This window comes from Schistocerca serialis, chromosome 5 (genome assembly GCF_023864345.2).
Source record: "Schistocerca serialis cubense isolate TAMUIC-IGC-003099 chromosome 5, iqSchSeri2.2, whole genome shotgun sequence".
Taxonomy (NCBI): domain Eukaryota; kingdom Metazoa; phylum Arthropoda; class Insecta; order Orthoptera; family Acrididae; genus Schistocerca; species Schistocerca serialis.
In genome coordinates this window covers 515,808,964-515,836,630 of record NC_064642.1, presented here as the reverse complement: position 1 = coordinate 515,836,630, position 27,667 = coordinate 515,808,964, and the positions used below count along the sequence as shown (strand labels likewise).

The window sequence follows — 27,667 nt, the reverse complement described above, 5'->3', positions numbered from 1 at the left end:
AGCAACGCTTCTCTTTTCAAAATAAGTGATAAAAATTCGATGTATTTAAAACTGCTGTTATGTCAACATTTAATGCAATCAATGTCTTTTTTTTTAGTGATTTTTTTCTGTTTCCAGCAAGAGTTCACATAACTTTTCAGATTAGCCTACGGTTCAGTCTGGAACACACGCTGAAAACTGGTGCAGGGCAACACGTGCGCGATGGCGGTGAGCCACCTGCCCCCTACCCCTCCAGCCAGGGCTTGACCACGTGGGCGACGAGCGCGTCGTAGCGGAAGCAGTAGCTCGACCCGCCGGGCAGGCGGCGACAGCGCAGGGTGCCGTTACGGTACGCCTCCCGCACGCAGTCCCGGATGAACGACTCCCTCAACTCCTTTGGCATTCGGCCCATAAATGGGTTTATCGACCGCACAGTATCTGCAGAACAAAAGCGACGACCATTCCATCAGTTCCACGATACAAAAAAATTTACCTCGTCCTCCATTCAGCTATTCCACTGCTGCTGAAGTTAAGAGGGGCGTTCAATAAATAATGCATCACTTTTTCTCTCAGCCAGTTTAGGCAAAAAAATGCGGAATTTGTTGCGGGATATTGTGGAATATTGCCGCTTAAGCTCTATAGTTTCATCAAGTTCCAATTGGGTGACTGAGCTGTACGTAGCCCTCAAAATGGCGTCTGTAACGAAGATACAAGCGGAGGGGTGTTCTTCAGTTTCTTTTGGCGGAAAAGCAAAACATCGCAGATATTTACAGGTACTTGCGGGATCTGTACCTGGCAGTGAACAAAAGTACGGTGAGTCGTAGGGGGAGGCGTCTCATCCTCGCAGGAGCGTCGTGTAAACCTGAACGACCTCCCGCGTGCCGGCCGGCCGTATACAGCCGTGACTCCTGCAGTGTTGTCACGTGCGGACACTCTCATTCGAGGTAGATCGACGGATCACAAACACCTCGCTGCGCAACTGGATGTCCATGTTGCTAATACTAACACACCCGTCCACCAGTTGGGGTACTCAAATGTACGCGCTGCGTTCCTCGCCGCCTAACAAAAGATCATGGACAGCAACGAAGGACCGTCTTTGCATAGTTTCTTACTCGTTACGATGCTGATCGTGACAATTTTTGTCCTTTTTTTTTGTAGTAGAACATCGTGACAGGCGATAAAACATAGGTTGATCACTTCGAACTGGAAACAAAACTCCACAGTACCTACCCTCCGAAGTAGTATTTCAAGGCCGCAGCTTTAGCTGGTAACGTCATGGCGATGGTCTTCTGGGATTATGAAGGGGTTATTCCTTTTAACGTCCTCCCTCATGGATCAACGATCAACTCAAAATTGTATTGTGCTACCCTTGCGAAACTGGAGAATGACTTCAGAGAGATCGTCGGCACAAAAACGAACTTCTCCATGACAGCGCAAGGTCTCACACAAGTCTGTGCACATGTGAGGAACTCTCAGAACTTCAATGGACTGTTCTTCCTCATCCACCGTACAGTGCGGAACTCGCAACTTCCCACTTCCATCTGTTTGGCCCGATGAAGTACGCATTCCACAGGAAGCAGTACGTGGATGAAGAGGAGGTTATTGATCCAACAAGACGTTTGCTACAAAGTCGACCTATCTAATGGTACGACGCGGGAATACAGGCCCTCCCAGTAAGGTGGCGTACGGTCGTTGCATTGAACGGAAATTATGTTGAAAAATAGGGCTTTGTAGCCAAACTGGTGGGGAGTAATATGGAGTATTGGAATCCTGAATGAAACCTAGCTGCTTACCGGTTGCACTGCCTTTTGAACGCCCCTCGTAATAATAGTTTGTTTAATTACCTTAAATATATCAAATACACTACTGGCCATTAAAATCTCTACACCACGAAGATGACGTGCTACAGACGCGAAATTTAACCGACAGAAAGAAGATGCTGTTATATGCAAATGATTAGCTTTTCAGAGCATTCACACAAGGTTGGCGCCGGTGGTGACACCTACAACGCGCTGACGTGAGGAAAGTTTCCAACCGATTTCTCATGCACAAACAGCATTGACCGGTGAAACGTTGTTGTGATGCCTCGTGTAAGGAGGAGAAATGCGTACCGTCACGTTTCCGACTTTGATAAAGGTCGGATTGTAGCCTATCGCGATTGCGGTCTATCGTATCGCAACATTGCTGCACGCTTTGGTCGAGATCCAATGATTGTTAGCAGAATATGGAATCGGTGGGTTCAGGAGGGTAATACGGAACGCCGTGCTGGATCCCAACGGCCTCTTATCACTAGCAGTCGAGATGACTGGCATCCTATCCGCATGGCTGTAACGGGTTGTGCAGCCACGTCTCGATCCCCGAGTCAACAGATGAGGCGTTTCCAAGCCAACAACCATCTGCACGAACAGTTCGACGACGTTTGCAGCAGCACGAAATATCAGCGGTTACCATTGTCGCTGCATCATAGACAGGAGCGCCTGCAATGGTGGTCTCAACGACGAACTTGGGTGCACGAATGGCAAAACGTCTTTTTTTCGGATCAATCCAGGTTCTGTTTACAGCATCATGATGGTCGCATCCGTGGTTGGCGACATCGCGGTGAAAGCACATTGGATGCGTGTATTCGTCATCGCTATACTGGCGTATCACCCGGCGTGATGGTATGAGGTGTCATTGGTTACACGTCTCGGTCACCTCTTGTCCGTACTGACGGCACTTTGAACAGTTGACGTTATATTTCAGATGTGTTACGACCCGTGGCTGTACCCTTCATTCGATCCCTGCGAAACCCTACATTTCAGCAGGATAATGCACTACCGCATGTTGCAGGTCCTGTACGGGCCTTTCTGGATACAGAAAATGTTCGACTGCTGCCGTGGCCAGCACATTCTCCAGATCTCTCACCAATTGAAAATGTCTGGTCAACGGTTCAAAAAATGTGTGCGAAATCTTATGGGACTTAACTGCTAAAGTCATCAGTCTAGACACTACTTGACCTAAATTATCCTGAGGTCAAACACACACACACATGCCAAAGGGAGGAATCGAACCTCCGCCGGGACCAGCCGCACAGGTCAATGGTGGCCGAGAAACTGGCTCGTCACAATACGCCAGTCACTACTCTTGATGAACTGTGGTATCGTGTTGAAGCTGCATGGGCAGCTGTACCTGTACATGCCATCCAAGCTCTGACTCAATGCCCAGGCGTATCAAGGCCGTTATTACTGCCAGAGATGGTTGTTCTGGGTATTGATTTCTCAGGATCTATGCACGCAAATTGTGTGAAAATGTAATCACATGTCAGTTCTGGTATAATATATTATTTCAATGAATACCCGTTAATCATCTGCATTTCTTCTTGGTGTAGCAATTTTAATGGCCAGTAGTGTAGTTTATTGTAATTGTGATAATTCACACGGGTGAAGAATGTTGTAGCAATTTTAATGGCCAGTAGTGTAGTTTATTGTAATTGTGATAATTCACACGGGTGAAGAATGTATTGCTTGTGCATAATGTCTAAGAAATTGGAATTGTGAAAACTGTAGCCTTTAAAAAGCATACGTCCGGAAACTACAGAAGTACTTGTGTCACGCAGTTAATCTGTATATATTAGTAACTTGAAGTTCCCCCACTGAGTTTCTATGTATATAATTGAAGCCAGATGTCTGGAATTATTGTAGGAACTTTGATACGGTTTTCATTTATACAGTATATAGACTGACTCACGAGAAAGTTTTTTATATATATAGTTTATCACCGTTACGTCAGACAAGCCCACCAGCAGTAGATGCAGAGTGGTTATAATCAAGCTTTTGCCACTTGAGAGGGTCCCCTTGAATAAACGAGTTAACGTAGGACAATGAAACTTTGTGGAAAAGTTTTTAAGGACAGTTGAAACAGAAATAAAGAATAAAGTGTGCTTAAACACTCCACAAAATGTTCCAAGGCCACTTGTCAACTTTAACCCTTGCGAGCAATTCAAGGACGAAGTCCTCTCGAATATCTGCGTCGCGTGGAAAAAGTCGATGAGCAATATGGAGTTTGTACGATACCATTATACAGCTGTTCTCAGCAGTTTCCAAACAGTGGACCGTGGAATGTTCAGCTGCCGTGACTCAGCTCGTGCAATGCTTTATGGTAGCACGTTGCGCCCAGTATTATCAGTGACAACAGTGACTTCTTCAACAATCTGTGGCGCAATTGGCCGTCGGCCTCTCCCAGGAGCAATTCCCAAATCTCCAGTTAATTCGAAGTTCCGAATCAGGTTCTTCAAACAGCAGTGCGGAAACAGAACATCTCCGTATTCCTTTAATACGCAGCAGCGCAATTGCTCACGTTTAATCAAAACAGCTGTGCGACTGAAGTCCTGTTCGCCTTTTCCACACAATCGTTGAAAATCCACAACTTTAATGTACACTGGTGCCTGTGTTTCAGTTATGCCTCGCTGGGCCAGTACCAGCGCCTAACAAGAAGTCCTGACGCTAACATTACTAACAACGCAAATCCTGCAGCGCACATTATGAACATCATTTCTATAAAGTTTGGTACCCATACAGTGAATTGTTTTCAGTTAACACTGGCTCAAGTAGCGAAAGTTTAATTACGACCACCCTATATTTATAAGAAACATCTCCAGGCTCTAACGGAAATTCAGTGTTGCAATTGTTTTTAGAAAATTTACGTACCATTGTGATCAGACTGGTGAAGGCATTTGATTGCGTTTCTCTTAGTTTGCCCGTTAGCGGACATTAAAATCTGTATGTGAGATTTCTCACCAAAATGAGACAACAGGTATCTTTGGCGAAAGCAATATATGAACAATTCACAGAATCACGTTCTTGAGCTGCAAAATCGTGTGCCACTTGAATCACATTCTCGAATTCAGCAACATGTGCGGGAGTATTCTAGCCAACTACTAGCCAGGAATCTGGAAGCATAGGCTGAGTACACGGGAACAGACAGCTGGTTATGAGCGATAGAACGCGTTTTCATTGCGAAAATATTATTTACTAATTTAATGTCGAGGTGACTACAGAGAGTCCTTGTATAGTCTGTTCTCCTTCTTGGAAGTATTTTATATTTCCAGAAGAAATATTCGTCTATAGGCTGTACGTATTACGTTGTTTTCTTTGACATGATCATGTATTCAATGCGGCGAGGTACTGGCGGAAGTAAAGCTGTGAGGACGGGGCGTGAGTCGTGCTTGGGTAGCTCAGTTGGTAGAGCACTTGCCCGCGAAAGGCAAAGGTCCCGAGTTAGAGTCTCGGTCCGGCACACAGTTTAAATCTGCCAGGAAGCTTCATGCATTCAATGTGTTTACCCACAATTTACTATTGTGTCCTTGCGAGCACTGCAAGAATCATAAAATAGTATACAAAACGGTTATTAACGACATTGTCATTAACAATACTTACGAAAGTATTTTAAATTGTCTTTCAACATTTTCCGGCTTGTGCTAGCCTCCAAAAGTATGCATGGCGGACGACTGTCTTCAATCGTCTTTTTAACATTCAGGCCGAAATTTTCTTTCCTGAAGACAAATACATCGTTTTTTGTAGGATGTCCATTTACTGGAAGTCCAACTTCTATTGTATAGTTATAATTTATGTTGTGTGAAGAGCCGCGCGGAGTGACCGCGTGGTTAGAGGCGCCATGTCAACGAAATGAGCGGCCTCCCCCGACGGAGGTTCGAGTCCTCCCTCGGGCATGGGTGTGTGTGCTGTTCTTAGCATAAGTTAGTTTAAGTAGTGTGTAAGTCTAGAGACCGATGACCTCAGCAGTTTGGTCCCTTAAGAACTGACACACATCGTGTGCAGACTGGACCAAGGCAACTGTGCATTCTTCCCTCCTTTAGATAGTGTCGCACCAGAAGTTAGTTCATTATTCAGTTCATTTAAAAAGCAGTATTCCAAATGCACTGTGACTGTACCTGGAAACCTGCAATTTTCTAGTTTACGTCTTCGACAAAACGGGCCCCAGCCTAACGAATATCGTGGTCATCCTGTACGTCTCTGGCTTTCATGAGCGCAGTGAAGTTTCTACGGCACATTCTGTATTCTTTATTGAGACGTGCTGCGAAAACTGCAGAAAATTTTAACTTTGTGTGCCCAATTTCTCTTTATTTTTGCATTGGACACTATTTCAGATGCCAGTGAAGGACACATTTTTCTTCATTCCTTGCTATGTCAGATTAGGATATAATGCGTGTTTCATATTTGATTTACTCGTTTTCTCGAAATGAATGTTCATCACGTCTTTTTTCCTCCACATAATCAAATGTTACTTTGATGTTAGATGCGCTTTTCGTAGATGGACGTCCCTTTAATAACGAGCTGTAGGTCGTAACCTTACGAGGAGGTGTATCATAATCATCGTAAATACGTTCAGGATGTTCTGAAAATTTGGTTAAAATACTCGAAGTATTGGATTTATTTTCTGGGGGAGGTTAATAGTCACCAGAACTGTTAGCTTCTCTTTATAGTGCTGTTTCCAACGCTGCCACTAGCGCTACAATCGTTAACTCCATTAATAGTGTTATCGTTTATAAACTAGTTTTCTTCATTCACTATCCCATCCAGTTGAGCAATCAAATGAACATTCATGTTTCTGAATAATCAGAGCCACCAAAAACACTGCGAAAGTGGTATTATCCTGTCGTAAATAGTACTATTACAGTACTGTTACACGTATACTGAACACGCAACTAATTGCTGATGTAACTGATTGACATATTAACCCCCCCTCCCCCCCCTCCCCCCCTCTCTCTCTCTCTCTCTCTCTCTCTCTCTCTCTCTCTCTCTCTCTCTCCCCCCCCCCCCCCCCCCCGAACAAGACTGCAAGCACAGTTGTGTGCAAACTAAGTGCAATACAATCACTCGCCGTCGCAATCGTCGTTAGACGTAAGTAATCGAATGTAGATTCGTGCTCGGTTCGAGAGACGTCCCTTATTAGTGCCATCCGTGAGGAGCCTGGATGGGTCTCTAGTTTAAAACCTATACAACTCTCACAATTTTGTTAACATCGTAATTTACATAATATAAAAACGAAGTGCGCACACACAATTATCACTATTTCGTAAACATTTAATAGTGAACAAACGCGTGCTTCCTGAAGAGGCTCGGCTCAGCAGCCTTTTCAGTAGCTTCAGGGGCAACGGTCTGGAAGACTGACTGAATTGGCCTTGTAACATCAATCAAAATGCTCTCGCTGTGCTGGTACTTACTGCGAACGGCTGAGAGCAAGGGGAAACTACAGCCGTAATTTTTCCCGACGGCACGCAGCTATATTGTATGGTTAAATGATTACAGCATCCTCTTGCGTAAAATATTACAGAGGTAAAATAGTCCCCCATTCGGATCTCCGGGCGGGGACTACTCAGGATGACGTCGTTATCAGGAGAAACAAAACTGGTGTTTTACGGATCGGAGCGTGGAATATCACATCCATTAATCAGGCAGGTAGGTTAGAAACTTTAAAACGGAAAATAGATAGTTTAAAGCTAGGTATAGTGGAAATTAGTGAAGTTCGGTGGCAGGAGAAACAGGACTTCTGGTCAGGTGAATACAGGTTATAAATACAAAATCAAATATGGTAATGCAAGAGTAGGTTTAACAATGAATAAAAAAAGTAGGGACGTGGTTAAGCTACTACGAACAGCATAGTCAACGCATTATTGTAGCCAAGATAGACACGCAGCCCAAGCCTACCACAGTAGTACAAGTTCATATGCCAACTAGTTCAACAGATGATGGAGCGACTGAAGAAATGTATGATGCAAGAAAAGAAATTATACAGAAAGCTAATGGAGACGAAAATTTAATAGTCATGGGGGACTGGAATTCGATAGTGGGAAAAGGAAGAGAGGGAACAGTAGGAGGTGAATATGGACTGGGGGAGAGGAATGAAAGAGGAAGCCGCCTGGTAGCATTTTGCACAGAGCATAATTTAATCATAGTTAAAACTAGGTTTAAGAATCATGAAAGAAGGTTGTATATGTGGAAGAGATCTGGATACAGTGGAAGGTTTCAGATTGGTTATGTCATGGAAAGACAGATATTCAGGAATCAGGTTTTAAATTGGAAGACATTTCCAGGGAAAGATGTCGACTCTACCATTTATTGGTTATGAACTGTAGATTAAAACTGAAGAAACAGCAAAAAGGTTGGAATTCAAGACGATGGGTTGTAGAGTGTTTCAGAGAGCATTAGGGAACAGTTGACAAGAACAAGGGAAAGGAATAGAGTAGGAGCAGCATGGGTAGCTTTGACAGATGAAATAGTGAAGACAGCAGAGAATCAAGTAGGTAAAAAGACAAGGACTAGTAGAAATCCTTGGGTAACACAAGAGATATTGAATTAATTTGATAAAAGGAGAAAATGTAAAAATGTAGTAATTGAAGCAGACGAAAGGAATACAAATGTTTCAAAAATGAGATTGACAGGAAGGACAAAATATCTAAGCAGGGATGGCTAAAGGACAAATGTAGGTAAACGCATGTATCACTAGGGGATAAGATAGATATTGCCTACAGGAAAAAGAGACCTTTGGAGAAAAAATAATGACCTATATGAATATCAAGAGCTCTGATGGAAAGCCCATCTTAAGTAAAACAGGGAAAGCAGAAAGGAGGAAAGAGTATATAGAGGGTTTGCACAAGGGCCACGTATTTGAGGGTATTATTATGGAAATGGAAAAGGACGTAGAGGAAGATGAGAAGGGAGATATGATACTTCGCGAGGAATTTGACAAAGCACTGGAAGACTTAAGTCGAAACAAAATCTCGGGAGTAGACAACATTCCGTCAGAACTACTGATAGCCTTGGGAGAGTAAGCCAAAACAAAACTCTTCCGTCTGGTGAGTAAGATACATGAGACAGGCGAAATACCCTCAGACTTCAAGAAGAATGTAGTAATTCCAATTCAAAAGAAAGCAGGTCATGACAGGTATGAAAATTAGAGAAACCATCAGTTTACTAAGTCACGGTTGCAAAATACTAACACTAATTCCTTACAGACCAATGTAAAATCTGGTAGAAGCCGACCTCGGGGAAAATCGCTTTGGATTCTGTAGAAATGTAGGAACACGCGAGGCAATTTGACCCTACTAATTACTTATCTTAGAAGACAGATTAAGGAAAAGCACACCTCAGTTTAGAGAATTTGTAGACTCAGAGGAAGCTCTTGAAGATGTTGATTGGAATACTCTCAAATTCTGAAGGTGGCAGGGGTAAAACATAGGGAGCTGAAGGCTACTTACAACTTTTACAGGAACCAGATGGCAGTTATAAGAGTCGAGAGGCACGAAAGGGCTGGCTTTGAGCACTATGGGGCTTAACTACTGTGGTCATCAGTCCCCTAGAACTTAGAACTACTTAAACCTAACTAACCTAAGGACATCACACACAGCCATGCCCGAGGCAGGATTCGAACCTGCGACCGTAGCAGTCGCGCGGTTCCGGACTGTGCGCCTAGAACCGCGAGACCACCGCGGCCGGCACGAAAGGGAAGCAGTAGTTGAGAACGTAGTGAGATGGCGTTGTATCTTATCCCCGATGTTATTCATCTGTATATTGAGCAATCAGTAAAGGAAACAAAAGAAAAATTTGGATTAGGAATTAAAATCCAGGGAGAATAAATAAAAACTTTGAGGTTTGAGACTAAATTGTAATTCTGTTCAAAGGACTTGGAAGGGCAGCTGAACTGTATGGTAAGTGTCTTGAATGGAAGATATAAGATGAACATCAACAAAAGCAAAACGGGGATAATGGAATGTAGTCGAATTAAATCAGGCGATGCTGAGGGAATTAGATTAGGAAATGAGGGAAACTAGTAGATGAAAAACGTAGACTGGCTATGGAAAGGAAAACGTTTCTGAATAAGAGAAATTTGTTAACATGGAGTACAGGTTTAAGTGTCACAAGTCTTTTCTGAAAGCATTTGTATGGAGTGTAGCCACGTATGGAAGTGAAACATGGACGATACATACTTCAGACAAGAAGAGAATAGAAGCTTTTGATTCAAATGGCTCTAAGCGCTATGGGACTTAACATCCGAGGGCATGAGACCCGTAGACTTAGTACTACTTAAACCTAACCTAACGACAACACACACATCCATGCCCGAGGCAGGATTCGAACCTGTGACCGCAAGTAGCAGCGCCGTTCCGGACTGAAGCGCCTACAACCGCTTGGCCACAGTGGCCGGCAGAAGCTTCTGAAATTTTATGTTACAGAAGAATGTTGAATATTAGATGGGTAGATCACGGAAATGAAGTACCGACTAGAACTGGACCGACAAGGAATTTGTGGCATAACTTGACTAAAAGGTGGGACTGGATAATAGGACACATTCTGAGGCATCAAGGGATCATCACGATTGTGAAAAGTGGTCTGCCGACTGCTGTGCGACCGTGTAGCAGAGGACTATTTGTTTCAGCAGTGTCTACCTACATTATGGTAGTCAGACTTTCCGTTACTTCATTTTCTTTGTGGATGGTCTTGCGTATCTCAGGTTCCTGTGGTTTGCCGTTTCTGCAAGAGAAGCCACGAACTGTTGCGGGTGTTTTGTTGCCGGCGAGCGTGGTCAACCTGTCAGTATGTGTTTTTACCGGCCACGTCCTCACACAAGCATCTTAAGAGTATCTTATGTCAAACGTAGCTTCCGCGCTATTCTCCGAAAGTTACCGTAACTTTTGGAAATTGATGTATGTAAAAATGTAAGCTATTCTATTTTTTGTGTGTGGGGGGGGGGGGGGGGAGGGGGAGGGTCATCCTCTTTTCCATCTCACGCACGCACACACACACACACACACACACACACACACACACACACAAGCGCGCACACACAAGCGCGCACCATCTGCTGTCTCGACTGTGATTGACTCACCTATTATGTTTTGCTCATCTGTAGAGACGTAGTTGATGTCTCTTTGATTGCGACATGTTTTTACGGACAACCCAACTTCCTTCATGTACATTGTGAACTGGTGTTCCGGATTATTCAGTTCTTGGTATGGTGTTACATACTTCAAGTATTCCTGTAACATATGAAAGACATGTCACGATATTACTTTACAGCACAGGTGTTTGTTTTTGAGTACGTAGGCATCCCCCACTTGAACTTCCCAAAGAGCAACATAGTAGTATGTCGATTGCCGAGCGTGCCTCAACATTATATCTATGCAATTCTTATAAGACTGAAATCTCAACATACGTCTCTAAAATTCCGTAGGTAAATCGTGCCGTTCGACTGGCAAATGGATAGAAAGATTAGAGCACTTATTGCTGTTGAAGTAGTGAAGTTACTGGAAAACAGTGTTCAACGCAAATACACACATGAACGTGGCACAAAAGTGACATGGCAGCTAACGACATATCGCATTCATTATAATTTTAAATGTTATACAAAGTGTGATGCGTACAAGACGAGACCTTCAATAATCAAAACAGTAAAACCTCTTATTTTCGTAATATGTCGCAAGAAAATCATTTACTCTCACCGCCAAAGTTTTCCAGAGCACGTGCATACAAAAATGCATCTAGTAAAAGTGGTGTTCCATGTTTTTAGTCTTTCTTAACAGCATAGTTTGAAGGGCAGAGTGAGAAATTGTTGACCGTCGAAGAGACCGTTGTCCACTTAGAAGACGCCATTTTTTTTAAAATATGAGTTTGGTTGATCCTGTCTAAGTGGTTTATCCAATTTCTTACATAAAGAGGTGCAAAAACTTTGACAACGAGCTTAATAACACATTTGAATACCTTTTGAACGCAGAAAAACAGTGAGTCTGCATGGCATGGATTCCACACGTCATATGACGGGGAGATGGCTCCTGATAGCGTCCCAAATGTGTGTCAAATGAGTTTCGTGCCCAGCACTTCAACTTGGGTTGGCCATCACGCTCCTCAAACGGCGTTAACACGAATTTGGTCTTCTGACATGGATAGTTTGGAAGTTAGCCTGCGGTGGGTCCTTTTTATGGCTGACATTTACATTCGTCAAGATCAAAAGGAATGAATTTTGATACCCACCAACCTCAAAGTCGCAGTTTGATACTGTGACGCAAGGGTTACCAAACGCTATCTTACTTAGGCCCTCATACCTACACTATCAAGGTGGCTAGTTTCTCATATATACAACTGCTACAGAAAGTATGCGATAATCCCTCCAAAACATGAGCTGGGAAAGAAAGTTACGATCACGAACCAAGAAGACAAAGTGCTAAGCTATAAGAGATAGGTTTATGTCTGTAAGGATAAAATTGAAACTTGGATCTTGACACAGAATATTAGAGTGGCAGACTGTACAAAATTCAAATTCATAGTATGACTACAGCAAAAGTGCTGTGGACTATTGCGAGTGGAGGACCGCTAATACTAATATAAAATTACCCTAACTCAAAATGGCGATTGACCATACATATAGAAATGACGTGACTTTGCATTGAACCAAGTTGAGGCCGACTGCCGCTCCCGCAGATGGTAAAACAAGGTAGCAAGTGGTGGTAATGTAGTTCGAAATTCCCTACCTGCCGGTGCTGCGGCACTTTATCAAAACCACAGACGTATGACGTGAAGCCGCCGGGTGCATGGTGACGATGTTGAAGCTGCAAGAGTCGACAGCTGCCCAGCGTCATGTCTGCCGCACTCCAGAGTGGATCACGATTAATTCGCGTCCACGTGAAAAGATAATTTTCGACCGCGTGTCACGACTTTACTCTACGACCATCCAGAAGTAAGTCACCGATTTACGATCTTTTGCACTCCAACAGGGACACACATCCCGTTACTCTCGAAAATTGCCAATCGTGGCTTAGCAACAAAACCGTTACCAATCATGACCCCGAAAGAGCTGTCCTCTGTTCCCTCTACAAAAACAGAAAAACGCCCTGCGCCAATCTCAAGGCGTCTCGCCAAATCCAAAAGGCGACTTTGAACGTGAGCAGACGTTACAGTCCGCCCGCAAATCACAGGTCACACCAAGTCAGCGCAAGGGAAACCCAAGCGTGGTGTGCAATGACTGAGCATGTAGATCTTCTGGTCTACGTATAGCGCCTGTCCCACACAGCCAGATGGCAACAATTTCTGCGAATTCTAACACACAGCCGGCCAGTGTGGCCGAGCGGTTGTAGGCGCTTCAGTCTGGAACCGCGCGACCGCTACGGTCGCAGGTTCGAATCCTGCCTCGGGCATGGATGTGTGTGATGTCCTTAGTTCGGTTTAAATAGTTCTAAGCTCTAGGGGACTGATGACCTCAGAAGTTAAGTCCCATAGTGCTCTGAGCATTTTTTTAGTCTACCAGTTTCGTCGCCTTTCTGTGATGCTCATTCCCAGGCACTGGCAACTGTGACAGTCAAATTCACTCGTCAGTGTATTTTACTATTTGCAGCAAGCATCCTCGCTAGAGTGAATCCCTTTGACGACAACTGATCTTTATTGGGATTTCTTATTCCCTGTCGTTTTATTGGGTTTAAATATTGCGGTTATTCCTCTAATTTTTTGTGACTTTTTATTGCTATTCTTCAGGTTTGTTTCGTCTTATTGCTAGTACAGTTTGTGAGTATTCATCTGCTCCAGTTATACAGCGTGTTGGAGGTTGTAATGGTCCTTTAATTACGCAACCATTACGGCACCTAACCTGAACCTCTCGATACCAGCAATATTCTGCTGTGTTTCTGTATAGTTAATATATTTCTGAGACAACATTCAGATTTGATTTCATTAATGTAGAGGTACTTTGATACATCGATGTGTTTGTATTGCAATGATATTATTCGTATGTGTATTCTTTCTTTTGTCACTATGATCTTTGACGTACTTTTAACTCTGATTTTTGGGCGCGTAAGCATTTAGCTAGAGAGTCGGACCTTGAGAAAGTCAAGTCTTGGACGTCATGTTGGAAAGACGCATATTGTAGTCAGCTTATAAAATGTGAACTTTAACAGTGAGGAAGATGTATTCAAGTATGTTTTGTATTGTGAAGTGATGTTTTGTGTGTTACGGGATATTGCAACTAAAGCAATAAAAAGGAAGTGTAACTTAAATTCGGAGTGCTGATTATTTTTTTACATTACCATTGTGCTAACTTTGAAAGGTTTAATCTTCAAGAATGGTTTGTGAAGCGCATCTACAAAACTTTTGAATATAGCAGAATAAAACCTAGGCCTCCTTGCATCCGAGCTTGGAGTCATCACCACCTAGATTTTCGACGATTGAGCCACGATTTTACGAGACCAGCGTGGGAAAGACGAAAAGATGAGTGCCTAGTTTATTCATTATTACATGAAATGACTTTATTAACTGTGCTCTGATGACACCTGCCACATAATATAACTTTGTTGTTGCCCGAAAATGCGGCATTTAGCAGCGTGAGCAACACCACAATCATTATTGAATTTTGACCTTTGTTGTGGTAGGGTTGTTAGAAGGTGTAAGTGTAGATATTTATATTGGTGACTGAGGACAGTGTCCTGAAAAAATGTTACATCAGTATTTAGTTCAGTTGCAGACTAATAATTATAGCAATTAGGCGTAGTAAGTTTTTAGGTTGGTTTGGACTTCGAAGGACATGGAGCAAAAGCAAGCCGTTAATGCGTATTTTCCTCTGGGCAGCAGGTCAGGTGTTGAAATGTGGATGCATGTACTCAAAACAGTCTATACTGACAGGCATAGTCAACTTCGTGGAAATATACTACCTTGCCGATAACATTATGTAGTAAATTATGTGACGCGTTTGTGGGAAGACTGTTAGTGCTGAGGGGAAAAAAAAAAATAAAAAAAAACAAAAAAACAAACAAACAAAAATAAAACATTAATACACAGAAGTAGGTACATATTAATGTAGAAATGATCATAACATCTACACTCATACCACTAACATCCAGTATACAGTATCTTGCCTTGTTACGTGCAGGCATACCACCAGACGACATACAATCTCGCGCTGGGCACCGATGTTTTGACTACATATTCTAGTTGTGGATGCTGTCGCTTTTACTTCGCGTTTGGAACTCTGTTGCTGTGGACTGTGAATCAAAGGAAACTTGGCTCTATTTTTTTCCTGTCAGGTAGTATTTAGCCTGCTGTTGCTTTTAAAAATCTCATTTCTTTAATAGCTTCATGCTAGAGGAAATAGAAGACTAGAATAAATGAAGAGGAAAAGAAGTCAACGAAGCTGAGACAAAACAGTTAACTGCTATTTGTTCTCTTTTTTTTATCGCCAATCCACGGTGTTATCCGTGGTCTGATTTCCAAGAATCAAGGCTTCAACTTCGGGAACATTACCTTGATAGTCGTGATATACGCCATGTCGTTTGTGATCGTCTGGACCAGATGATGCTTCCTTGATTGCTTGCTCTGACAGCCATTTCAGTTATTTTAAGCAGTTGCACTTACATGTGGATGCTGAAGTGGGCTGCTACACCTGCACGCAGCGTTCCATATTTGTACCAGTTGAGTATAATAATTTCATAAACTGTGTGTCTTTTCTACTGTATGCACAGTCTTCGTTCCGTTTTGTCGCAAACACTGTGTTGACTCAGTTGTGTAGGAGCTTAATAATCAGTCCGACTGAAAAAAGTTTTCTCGTTGCGCCATTAACTAGGCATTCGCTAATTATGAAGTTCCTTTGAGATCACTGTTTCCCAATAAGGCAAGCGTTACAAATTAGAATGATACCAGACACTTCCTTTTGATACCGAACCAACGCAGAACGTATTGTTGCATGCGTAGAAGGGGCGTATTTCCAGCATCTTTCACGACTAATTCGGAAACGAATTGTTCAGATCACACAGCTATTTCTGTCATTTAGTCGATACCTGGTGTCAAACTAAAAGTCCACAGCAACCGACGACCTGCGTAAGTGAGAAGATGGAATGATCGCAATGGTTGAGCTGTTTATTTTTCGCTTTCGTGACAGGAATTGTTCAATTACCGATTTCAGTTGTTACATCTACCTCCCACTGTTCAGACTACCACATGTAACGATATTTACATTGTATTCCATGTGGCTGCTACTTGGTGAAACAACTCTGACAAAATTTCTGCGGATGATCAGTGACATTTTCTGTGTACGTTGGTGTAAGGCACCCCTTGCCCACGATGTTTCGTTACACAGTAATAATGTTATTGTGGTATACTCACTTCGTTATCCCAATTACCTTTGTTTCAAGACAGTATAAAGACAGTAATGTAAGCCTCACATCGATGTAAAAGTATTGTGATGTGATTGCTGCCGCGAGGGAAACAGCATAAGGGTGATTGTGACACTCTTCCATAGCCTTCAGTGAACCCATACATGTGAATATCCTGCAACTCTTAATCAGTAAACCGATCCATTCTACCATGTGTCCCTGTTAACGTACAACAGAAACTGCCGCGAAAAGAAATGCGAATTAGAAACGAGAAGTACAAGACTACTATTGATTCACTCATTTTCAAACAAAACGCTACTTTTTCCAAAGTATCACGTATACAGACATATCTGATACATGAATGGAATAGTAAACACACCAAGTTTGAATTCTGTGCTCTACGAAAGTTCTAAGAGTGTCCCTCCGTTCAAAAGACAGATGTCCCAGTGGTAGTCAAGTTCGTTCCACACCTTATGCAGCAACATCCTACCTGTGGACATCGCAGCAGCATTCATGCATTCTCTGAACCGTTTCAGTGTTCTTGGCAGTGGGGGTACGTAACACGGTCCTTAATGCACCACCACAGGAAAAAGTCACAAGAAGATATGTCGAGTGACCTGGGAGACCTAGGGAACAGACCCACATTATCTTCACCATTACTATCAATCGAAGGATGCCGAAGTTCGTCGTTTAGGTAGCGATGATTATCTATGCTCCAATGAGGGGTACCTCATATGTTGCTGGAAGCAGAAATCTTCAGATTCAGCACTCAATACTGGAAACAAATACAACTGCAAAATATCAAGGTAATAGGTACCCGTCAGTCTCCACACAAATGAAAAATGGTCTGTACACCTCCGTTGGTGATGTACAGGAAACAACCTACGGCGAATCTCGTTAATGGCCACAATTTTAGGAATCTCAGTGCCCAAACTCTCGCATTGTGGAGATAAATCTTTCCGGATAAATGGAAGATTGCTTCATCGCTGAGTATCAGGTTGGAGGAGAAATGTTCACCCTGAAATGCTTGCTGCATTGTGATGCAGAACTGAAGGCGCCGGTTATAATCTTTCGGTTTTAAAAGCTGTACTAGCTGCAGCCGGAAATGTTTGTAGTACAACAGCCTTCGCAAAATCTTGCATACAGTTTGCTGCGGTATTCTAAGGTCACGGCTGCGCACTCCGTAGATTGTTTTGGACTGTGTACGAAACTTTTCCTAGTCCTCTACACGATTGCACCTGGCTCGCTTGGTCCAACAGTACTTTTCTGTTTACAGAAACAACACAATTGTCAATACCAACGCTCCATACTCGGTTTGTATGGTGGTTCTCTGCCATAATTCCTTCTGAATGCATACTGCACACTCTTAACAGACAAACATCTCGCATATTCCGACACCCACAAACCATTTTCATGCTTTGTCTCCATTTTGTCAAGGCACTGCACTCTTAACGCCAATTAATGGGCACAATGCGAACTCTGTGGGTTTATGAGTCCATTCGTGCATCAGTCATATTTGTGCTTGTAATACTACGGAAAAAACAGAACTTCGAAACCGAGTTAAGCATTTATAGTTGCCCTGTACAATGAATGAATGAAACACCTAGACTTAGCGCATACTGCCGAGAATTGAAATGTTGTGTAGGTAGCGCAACAGACATACGACAATAGGCGAGGGTAACAAAACAAAATTAATTAGGTTACAAGGTCACTTGGCCCTTATACCAAAATACTCGGAAAACATCCCTGAAACGTCGGAAATTTTAGTAGTGGATTTCGGTCCCACCTTATTTACTCCGCAAGCCACTATATGATGTGTGGCGGTGGGTACATATTCCCCCACTACACCACCACCACCACCACCACCACCACCACCACTCTTTCCTTTTCCCATCCGCGAATGACGCGCGTGATGAACAACTATTTGTAAGCATCCGTATCAGCTTGTATCTCTATAATTTTATCTTTGTGACCATTCGTGAGATGTTGAGGTCTTCAGTCCTGAGACTGGTTTGATGCAGCTCTCCATGCTACTCTATCCTGTGCAAGCTTCATCTTCCAGTAGCTACTGCAATCTACATCCCTCTGTATCTGCTTACTGTATTCGTCTCTTGGTCTCCCTCTACGATTTTTACCCTCCGTGCTGCCCTCCAATACTAAATTGGTGATCCCTTCATGCCTCAGAATATGTCCTACCAAGCGATCCCTTCTTCTAGTGAAGTTGTGCCACAAACTTCTCTTCTCCCCAATCCTATTCAATACCTCCTCATTAGTTATGTGATCTACCCATCTAATCTTCAGCATTCTTCTGTAGCACCACATTTCGCAAGCTTCTATTCTCTCCTTGTCCAAACTATTTATCGTCCATGTTTCACTTCCATACATGGCTACACTCCATACAAATACTTTCAGAAACGACTTCCTGATACTTAAATTTATACTCGATGTTAGCAAATTTCTCTTCTTCAGAAACGTTTTCCTTGCCATTGCCAGTCTACATTTTATATCCTCTCTACTTCGACCATCATCAGTTATTTTGCTCCCCAAATAGCAAAACTCCTTCACTACTTGAAGTGTCTCATTACCTAATCTAATTCCCTCAGTATCAACCAACTTAATTCCACTACATTCCATTATCCTCGTTTTGCTTTTGTTGATGATCATCTTATATGCTCATTTCAAGACACTGTCCATTCTGTTCAACTGCTCTTCCAAGTCCTTTGCTGTCTCTGGCAGAATTACCATGTCATCGGCAAACCTCAAAGTTTTTATATCTTCTCCATGGATTTTAATACCTACTCCGAATTTTTCTTTTGTTTCCTTCACTGTTTGTTCAATATACAGATTGAATAGCATCGGGGTGAGGCTACAACCCTGTCTCACACTCTTCCCAACCACTGCTTCCCTTTCACGTCCCTCGACTCTTGTAACTGCCATCTTGTTTCTGTACAAATTGTAAATAGCCTTTCGCTCTCTGTATTTTTCCCCTGCCACGTTCAGAATTTGAAAGAGTATTCCAGTCAACATTGTCAAAAGCTTTCTCTAAGTCTACAAATGCTAGAAACGTAGGTTTGCCTTTGGCAAAAAGCAATGAGTGGTTGGTTCTTCTAAGGAACGCACGCATACCAGTAAACCAAGCCGCGATGCAGCATCTAGCATGCGTTCGGTTGAACTTTTCCATGACTATTTCGAGATTGGTAAACAAACCCGTGGCTGGCCGCATGGGTCTTATTACGATCTTTTGTTAAGGCTTTGTCAATCCTATTCGGCAAAGGTCCGAGAGTGACGAGCGGTATTCAAGTGTTGGTTGAAAAACTTTTATGCAGTTCGCCTCCTTTGTGGGTGCTCTACACTTCCTGAGGCTTCTTCTAATGAGTCTCAGTGTGGAATCAGACTTTCCTAAGTTGAACTTTATGTGGTCGTTCCTCTATCTTATTAGACAATGATATGTGACTGTTTCCAAGGTCTCTTCTGCAATTGCGTCTACATCTACGTGATTCCTCTGCTATTCACAATAAAGTGCTTGGCAGAGGGTTCAATGAACCACCTTCACGCTGTCTCTCTACCGGCCCAAGGGAAAAACGAGCACTTAAATTTTTCTGTGCGGGCCAAAACTTTATTTTATCGTGATGATCATTTGTCCCTGTGTAGGTGGGTGCCAATTGAATGTTTTCGCAATCGGAGGAAAAAAACTGATGACTGAAATTTCATGATAAGATGCCGAAGCAACGAAAAATGCCTTTGCTTTAATGACTGTCACTCAAATTCGCGTATCATATCTCTGGCACTCTCCCCTCTATTTCGCGATAATACAAAACAAGCTGTCCTCCTTTGTACTTTTTCGATGTTATCCGTCAGTCCCACCTGATGCGGATCCCACACCTTACAGCTATACTCCAGAACAGGGCGGACAAGCGTGGTGTAAGCAGTCTCTATTAGATCTGTTGCACCTTCTAAGTGTTCTGCCAATGAATCGCAGTCTTTGGTTTGCTCTACCCACAACATTATATATGTGATCGTTCGAATTTAAGTTACTTGTAATTGTAATCCCTAAGTATTTAGTTGAATTTACAACCTTCAGATTTGCGTGACTTATCGCGTAATCGAAATTTAGCGGATTTATTTTAGTACTCATCTGAACAACTTCACACTTTTCTTTATTCAGCGTCAGTTGCAACTTTTCGCACCATACCATCTTTTCTAAATCATTTTGCAATTCGTTGTGGCCATCTGATGACTTTACGAGACGGTAAATGACAGCATCATCTGCAAACAGTCTAAGACGGCTACTCAAATTGTCTCCTATGTCGTTAATATAGAATAGGAACAATAGAGGGCCTGCAACACTTCCTTGGGGAACGCCGAATATTACTTCTGTATTACTCGATGACTTTCCGTCTATTACTACGAACTGTGACCTTTCTGACAGGAAATCACGAGGCGACACTCCGTAGGCAAGCAGTTTGGCTATAAGACGCTTGTAAGGAACAGTGTCGAAAGCTTTCTGGAAATATAAAAATATGGAATCAAATTTGACATCCCCTGTCGATAGTATTCATTACTTCATGAGTATAAAGAGCTAGTTGTGTTTCGCAAAAACCATATTTTCTGAATCCGTGCTGACTGTGTCAATAAATTTTCTTCGAGGTACTTCATGATGCCCGAATACAGTATATGTTCCAAAACCATACTACAAATTGACTTTAGTGATGTGGGCCTGTACTTCCAGCGGATTACTCTTACTTCCCTTATTGGGTATTGCTGTGACTTGAGCAATTTTCCAGTCTTTAGGTACAGATCAGTCTGTGAGCGAGCGGTTCTATGTAATTACTAAATATCAGCATACTCAGAGGAACCTGACCGGTATACAGTCTGGACTGGAGGCCTTGCCTTTATTAAGTGATTCAAGAATAAGGAGTGTCTCCGCTAGTTTATACGTAATACGTTGTATTTGTTTATGTCGAGTGTCAACTGCCAGTCCATGCAGCAAGAATCGATCCTCTGGAGTTCTTGTTGTATTCAGCAACGATTGTATACCGCTGCAACATCTGTTTAATATATGCAGGGGATAAGGAAAATAATGTGAACAGTGGTAGTAATGGGATGCTTGTAGTGCACACTTCGTACTTGCATTCAGAGGCTGATGTCGGCGTGCAGTGACATACCTACCCAAAGAGGGCAGATTGTGGAGACCCGATTAGCAGCAGCAGCAGCATCAGTAACCAAGACAGCCAACTTACTGAATGTTTCAAGAGCAACTGTTTCAACGGTCATGGCAGCCTACAAAAAACATGGAAAGACATCACCGTGTAAACTTAACAGTGAACGCAAATAGAAACTGAATGACAGATCGCTGTACGCTAACACGAATTGTGTCAAAACATCACAACACTACGGCGGCTAAATTGACTGCAGAGCTCAATAGCAATCTTCGAGACCCCGTATCTATCGACATTGTCCGCCGAAAACTCCAGAAAAACCAATATTGATGGACGAGCTGCTATACCGTAACCATTAGTGACAACAACCAACGCAAAGAATTGTAAAACATGGTGTCATAAGCATAAACCCTGGACAGCTGATCAGTGGAAACACGTCATACGGTCAGACGAATCAACGTTTTCGTTGTTTCCAACACCGGGTCGGGTTTACGTCTGGAGAATGTCAAAAGAAACCTACAGTTCTGATTGCTTGATTCCAACGGTTAAACAGGGACGTCTAAGTGTGATAGTGTGAGCAGCTATATCATAGTATTCTACTGATCCCACCATTACTCTCAAAGGTCATGTTCCAGCCAACGATTATGTGAACATTTTTGGTGATCAGGTGTTGTTCCCCAAAAACGATGCCATATTTCAGGAGGATAATGCACCCATTCACACAGCCAGGCCAGTACAATCATGGTCTGAGGAGCATGCAACTGAACTGCAACGTCTTTCCTGTCCAGCACAGTCCCTGGATTTGAACATGTTCGAGTCCCTGTGGGAGGTATTGGAGCGCAGACTCCAGAGCAGATTTCCGCATACCATGTCACTACAGGAGATAGAAGAGCTTCTGATCGAAGAGTGGCGTAACATTCCACTGAAGACTATACAATCACTATATGCCAATATTCCAAGAAGAATCGCAGCTATATTACTAGCAAATTGGGCTCCAGCCTCTTATTAACAATCTATTCCCAAATAAGTATTGGAGTGCACATTATTTTGCCTATCCACTGTAGGTTATCGTCCGCGAACAGGCACGTGGAGCTTCCTGCGTTGTCTGATCTGTGTAAGACATGCAACCTACGCCATTGTTCGGATTCTACATTAAGCTGCGGATTCCAGCACAAAGTAATGTCGTAGTGTTTGAGGACGGGAAAGTTAATATTATCTTAAGTAGTACCGTGTTTCGTGGAACACCACAGCTTCACTGAAAAATCGTGAAAAGATCAAATTCCTCACAAGTCGCTTTGGAATGCGTACTTCCTGCCTTACCTCCATGTAGGTACTCCATCGAGGGGACTTCGCCATCGACTCGTACATTGTAAACAAACGAGAGTGACTGATGATGATAAAAACTGCTTCACCGCCTGGAGACAGAAGTTTATTGATGTTCTGGAAGGCGACTCTGCAATGGAGAAACGCAATGTTACCGGCGATCCATTTCGAACGTAGAGGGAATATTAGTTTCTACCATTAAAACAAAATAAATAGCGTTTTACAAATACGATTCTCAGTAGCAAGTAAAGGAATAAAGAATTTAGTTCAACCAGTGATGTTAAGCAGATTAATAAACACACCAAACAAAAAGTTTTGCATCGCCTCGGTTCCGAGAGTTCCGGAACCTGTCACGAAAATTGGAATAGTGATCAACAAACATCATTTTCGCCCTTTTATTGCTCATGAAAACCACACATTTCATGTTGTACCATCATACAGCGAGACCTTCAGAGGTGGTGGTCCATATTGCTGTACGCATCGGTACCTCTAATACCCAGTAGCACGTCCTCTTGCATTGATGTATGCCTGTATTCGTCGTGGCATAGTATACACAAGTTCATCAAGGCACTGTTGGTCCAGATTGTCCCACTCCTCAACGGTGATTCGGCGTAGATCCTTCAGAGTGGTTGGTGGGTCATATCGTCCATAAACATCCCTTTTAAATCTATCCCAGGCATGTACGATAGGGTTCATGCCTGGAGAACATGCTGGCCACTCTAGTCGAGCGGCGTAGTTATCCTGAAGGGAACTTCCACCTTGCTGCACACGCTGGACAGTCTGGCAGCCTGGCAGCCTGACCGCGTTGCCTCCAAACACGTCTCCGACAATTGTCTGGTTGAAGGCGTATGCGACACTTATCGGTGAAGAGAACGTGATGCCAATTCTGAGCGGTCCATTCGGCATGTTGTTGGGCCCATCTGTACCACGCTGCATGGTGTCGTGGTTGCAAAGATGGACCTCGCTATAGACGTCGTGAGTCAAGTTGCGCATCATGCAGTCTATTGCGCACAGTTTGAGTCTTAACACGACATCCTTGGCTGCACGGAAAGCGTCTTCAACGTGGTGGCGTTGCTGGCAGAGTTCCTCAGAGCCATAATCCATAGGTAGCGGTCATCCACTGCAGTAGTGGTGCTTGGGCGGCCTGAGCGAGGCATGTCATCGACAGTTCCTGTCTCTCTGTATGTCTTCCATGTCCTCCATGTCCGAAAAGCATCACATTGGTTCACTCCGAGACTTCCCTCTGAACAGTCAAAGGGACTGTCTGTGATACAGTATCCACAGTCAACGTCAATCTTCAGGAGTTCTGGGAACTGGGGTGGTGCAAAACTTTTTTCGATGTGTGTAATGGCAGCCACGTACTACTGAAGAAGTCTGGTATTTTCTCGAATGATGCCATAGATCTAGAAGATGCTCGTATCGTCGATGCAGGATACGCAACATGATACGCTATCTGTGAGACGACCTTGTCAGCATAAACTTGTTGACATAAATATAACTGACGCTGCATTTACATGTTGCGCTAACAGGTGGCGTTACTTCTGTACTTGAGCTGATCTCTTAACAGTATTTTGCAAAATCGGGATGAAACTGTTTCTTGTCGCGACGTAGTGATAAAAAGGTCCATAATGATGACAGACTCAATATGTTGGGACAAATGGCAACCAACAGAGAAGAGGAAAGTTATGTTTAGGGGTTATCTGCTTATGGTTAGAGTACCACTACAGAATCTGAATCATCCGAAACTTTGTAATCCTAACCACTCGCAGTTGGTAAAACCATGCTAAATACTGTTGAAGCTACTATCCTCACATATCTAGTCACTCTGTCTTACTCCATATACCAATGATCCCAACCGATTTACCTATTCATGTTAAGTTACTTCAGTTTCCAGTCAAGGTTTCCTTTGCAACGCCAATAAAAAAGGTTCAACGTCAGAGAGAGGAGGGAAGAGGAGGTGGACCGAGAGGGTGGGAGGGGGGGGGGGCAGAGGAACGAAAACAGTAGGAGGGGATGGACAGGGAGAGGAGGGAAGGAGGAGAACAAAAGAGATGGAGGAATAGGCCATGGACAGAGAGGGGGAGGGGGAGGAGATGCACGTAGAGAGGGGTGGAGGAAAAGGACGGAGAGAGGGAGAAGACGGAGATGAGGGCTTACATGAAGTTCTCACACATACGAGAAGCAATTGGGATTCACTCGTCTCATAAAAATTCAAGTGTGTATTAGTCTTTCTGAAGGTATTTTTCTTGAGTGTGCGGATGTGAATCGTGGACGATAAACAGTTCCGACAAAAAGAGAATACAACTTTTTGAGAAGTCATGCTACAGAAGACTGCTGAAGATTAGAAGGTAAATGGAGTGATTAATGAGATGGTGCTGGATCGAATTTGGAGGAAAAAACTATGGCACAACCAGAATAAAAGAAGGGATCAGTTGAGATGGTACTACATATTATGAAGCATCCAGGCTTCGTCAGTTTGAAGTATAGTGAGTGCGTGCGTGAGCGTTTCTGGGAGAAGATTAGAGAAATTTTTAGAGGAAGACCATTCCTTGACTGCAGCAAGCACGTTAAAATGGGTGTAGATAGCAACCGTTGCACGGTGACGAATAATTCGCCTACGAACAATCTTCCAGAAATATTCGACGGGTGACATGTTAGGCGATCGTGCACGCTAGTACCCACCAGAGTTGGGTAGTCCGTATTATAAGTAGCGTGTTTGTATGCTGGCAGCGCTATAGACTCTTAATATCCCGACAGCACTCTGCGCCCTCGGCCAGAGATTCTGTGGTTGGACGGACTAGCAGCTAGCAAGTTGATAGAGAAGTGTATAGACATGGTTTTTCTTAGTGGAGACTGTGTTTGTAGGTCATGCATTGTAAAGTGATACCGCAAAGAAATGTATGAGGATTTTCGTTGGTAATGTTTGGGTAGTGAAATTATTGACAACTACATAATTTTTATAGCTGGTCGTCATATGAATAAGGTAAAATTTCCTAAATATTTTGTTTACTCCTCAACAAAATCTTTGTTTTGCTAACCATATGCCCCTACCAGATTCTATAGTAGTTAGAATGTCTTTATTTAGCTGGCTGTAGTTGCTGTTTGCTGTAATTGCTGTAGTTCGTGTTATGAAGATTTTTGTGAGGTAGGTGACTTATGAAAAAGTATGGGTTACTGTTAGGATTTTTTGCAATTCTGGGCCATTCATTTGTGGTAATTATTGGAAATCATGTTGTCATTGTGTAGCAGTTAGACTGCGTTGGGCTTGTATATTGTGGGTAATGAATGAATAGTTTGAGTTGTCGTTTTCAGGGAAAATTCTGTAGGTCAGAGCATAAATGATAAAAGTAAGTGAAGATATAGTTTCAATATGAGTTAATTTCTTACCAACACCTGAGTGACGATTGGATTAAGCTGTTTCCAGACATTTCTACTTCATAAGAAAGTCTCCAGCCGTCTACCTAGGCTGTTTCAAATCGTATGATAGATCCCTGAACGAATACCCATCATATGAATCCCTAGATAGTGCTCCACAGGAAAAGGACGCAAAGAAGGAAGGAAGATTAGGGTTTAACGTTCGCTCTACGACGAGGTCATTAGAGACCTAACACTAGATCGGTTTGATGAAGGACAGTGAGGAAAATGGGCCTGTTTCCCAAGGAACTGTTGCACGACTTGGATTAAACGATTTACACTCTTTGTTCACTTGTGTATTTGCTTAACCGGGAAAAATGAAGTGCCTTCAGGTCATCTCAAGAAATAAATCACCCCCCCCCCACGCCCCAACACATCCCCACCCCCCCCCCCCACCCCCACCCCCACCCCCACCCCCACCCCCACACCCAGAGAGAGAGAGAGAGAGAGAGAGAGAGAGAGAGAGAGAGAGAGAGAGAGAGAGAGAGAGAGAGAGAGAGAGAGAGAGAGATTAATACAGCCACCAAAGCAATACAGAAAGAGAGAGAGAACTGAGGATCATCTCCAAAACAAGTCACTGAATACCACTGCGGATTGGAAAGCACCACAAAGCACAATTGAATATGTTGACAAATGTAAACACCTGAGAGAATACATAACAGAAAGGGGCAGACTCAGTCGGAGAATCAAAGAGAATGAAGATGAAGGCAGTCTTCTGTATGACCAGAGATACACAAAGGCGTATATGTGGCTGAAGTGTGGTGCAGAACAATCAGCTAAAGAAGAGATGAAACTACTGGGGAAAATATAGACCCCTGAAAGAGATGATGTATATGCGAAGACTTAAGGAAAAACAGTACAAGAGTATGAGAATAGATTTTGAAATGTGGAAATGGAGAACATTTCTTAAGATTAAATGGAAAGATTGAGTGTTCAATGAAAATTAAATAAATTCCACAACTTGATTAAAAGAAGGAATCGGTTGTTGGGACTTAACCTCAGACGTCAAGAAATCGCCTGTTTGGTAATGGAAGGGTTGTGGGGAGATAGTAAATTGTAGAGGGAGACCAAGGCTTGACTGCAGTAAGCAGACTGAACTGTGTGTAAATGAAGTAACCATGGAAAGATGAAGAGATTCAGACAGGATAAGCAAGTTCGGAGATCTGCATCAAATCAGACATTGTCATATCATCCTAGCCATGTTGCGTTATCATCATCATCATCATCTCACCGTATCAACATACCATCATCAACACCATATCGTCCCAAATGCTACCTCCAATAGGTCAGCTGCTTACCTTTGATTCTGTACCCAGTGCAAACTGAAGAAGGAGAAGATCTTTGAGAACGGTGCTAGCCTCCACACACCGGTATCTTCGATGTGTGCAGCGCCTATGTCCAGCTCAAGGAAACACAATCTTGTGCCATCGTACTTGTCGGCGGCTCTGGAGACCGCCGAGGGGCAGGAGTCGGTGGCGAGGATGACCATGTCTTCTGGCAGGCGGGACAGCAGGTCGCAGGCGGAGAAGTCACCGGAGCCGCAGCCCACGTCCAGTGCCATACGGTCCTCGCACTTCCAGTCAAGCGCCTGCCACAGCTCGCGCAGCACCAGAGACACGAACTGCCGCTGTAGACCGCTCGAGGTGGCGCGCGGCTCCATGCCCAT

General features: G+C 43.2%; 1 protein-coding gene across 1 annotated transcript; it reads right to left on the bottom strand.

Moving 5' to 3' along the window:
* Positions 1 to 223: 223 nt before the first annotated feature.
* Positions 224 to 27,667, bottom strand: LOC126482050 (juvenile hormone acid O-methyltransferase-like). The gene is made up of 4 exons (XM_050106025.1): positions 27,300 to 27,667; positions 22,585 to 22,717; positions 10,864 to 11,014; positions 224 to 417 (listed from the first exon to the last, which is right to left on the bottom strand). The coding sequence occupies exons 1-4, from the start codon at positions 27,665 to 27,667 to the stop codon at positions 224 to 226; spliced, it is 846 nt and encodes a 281-aa protein (XP_049961982.1).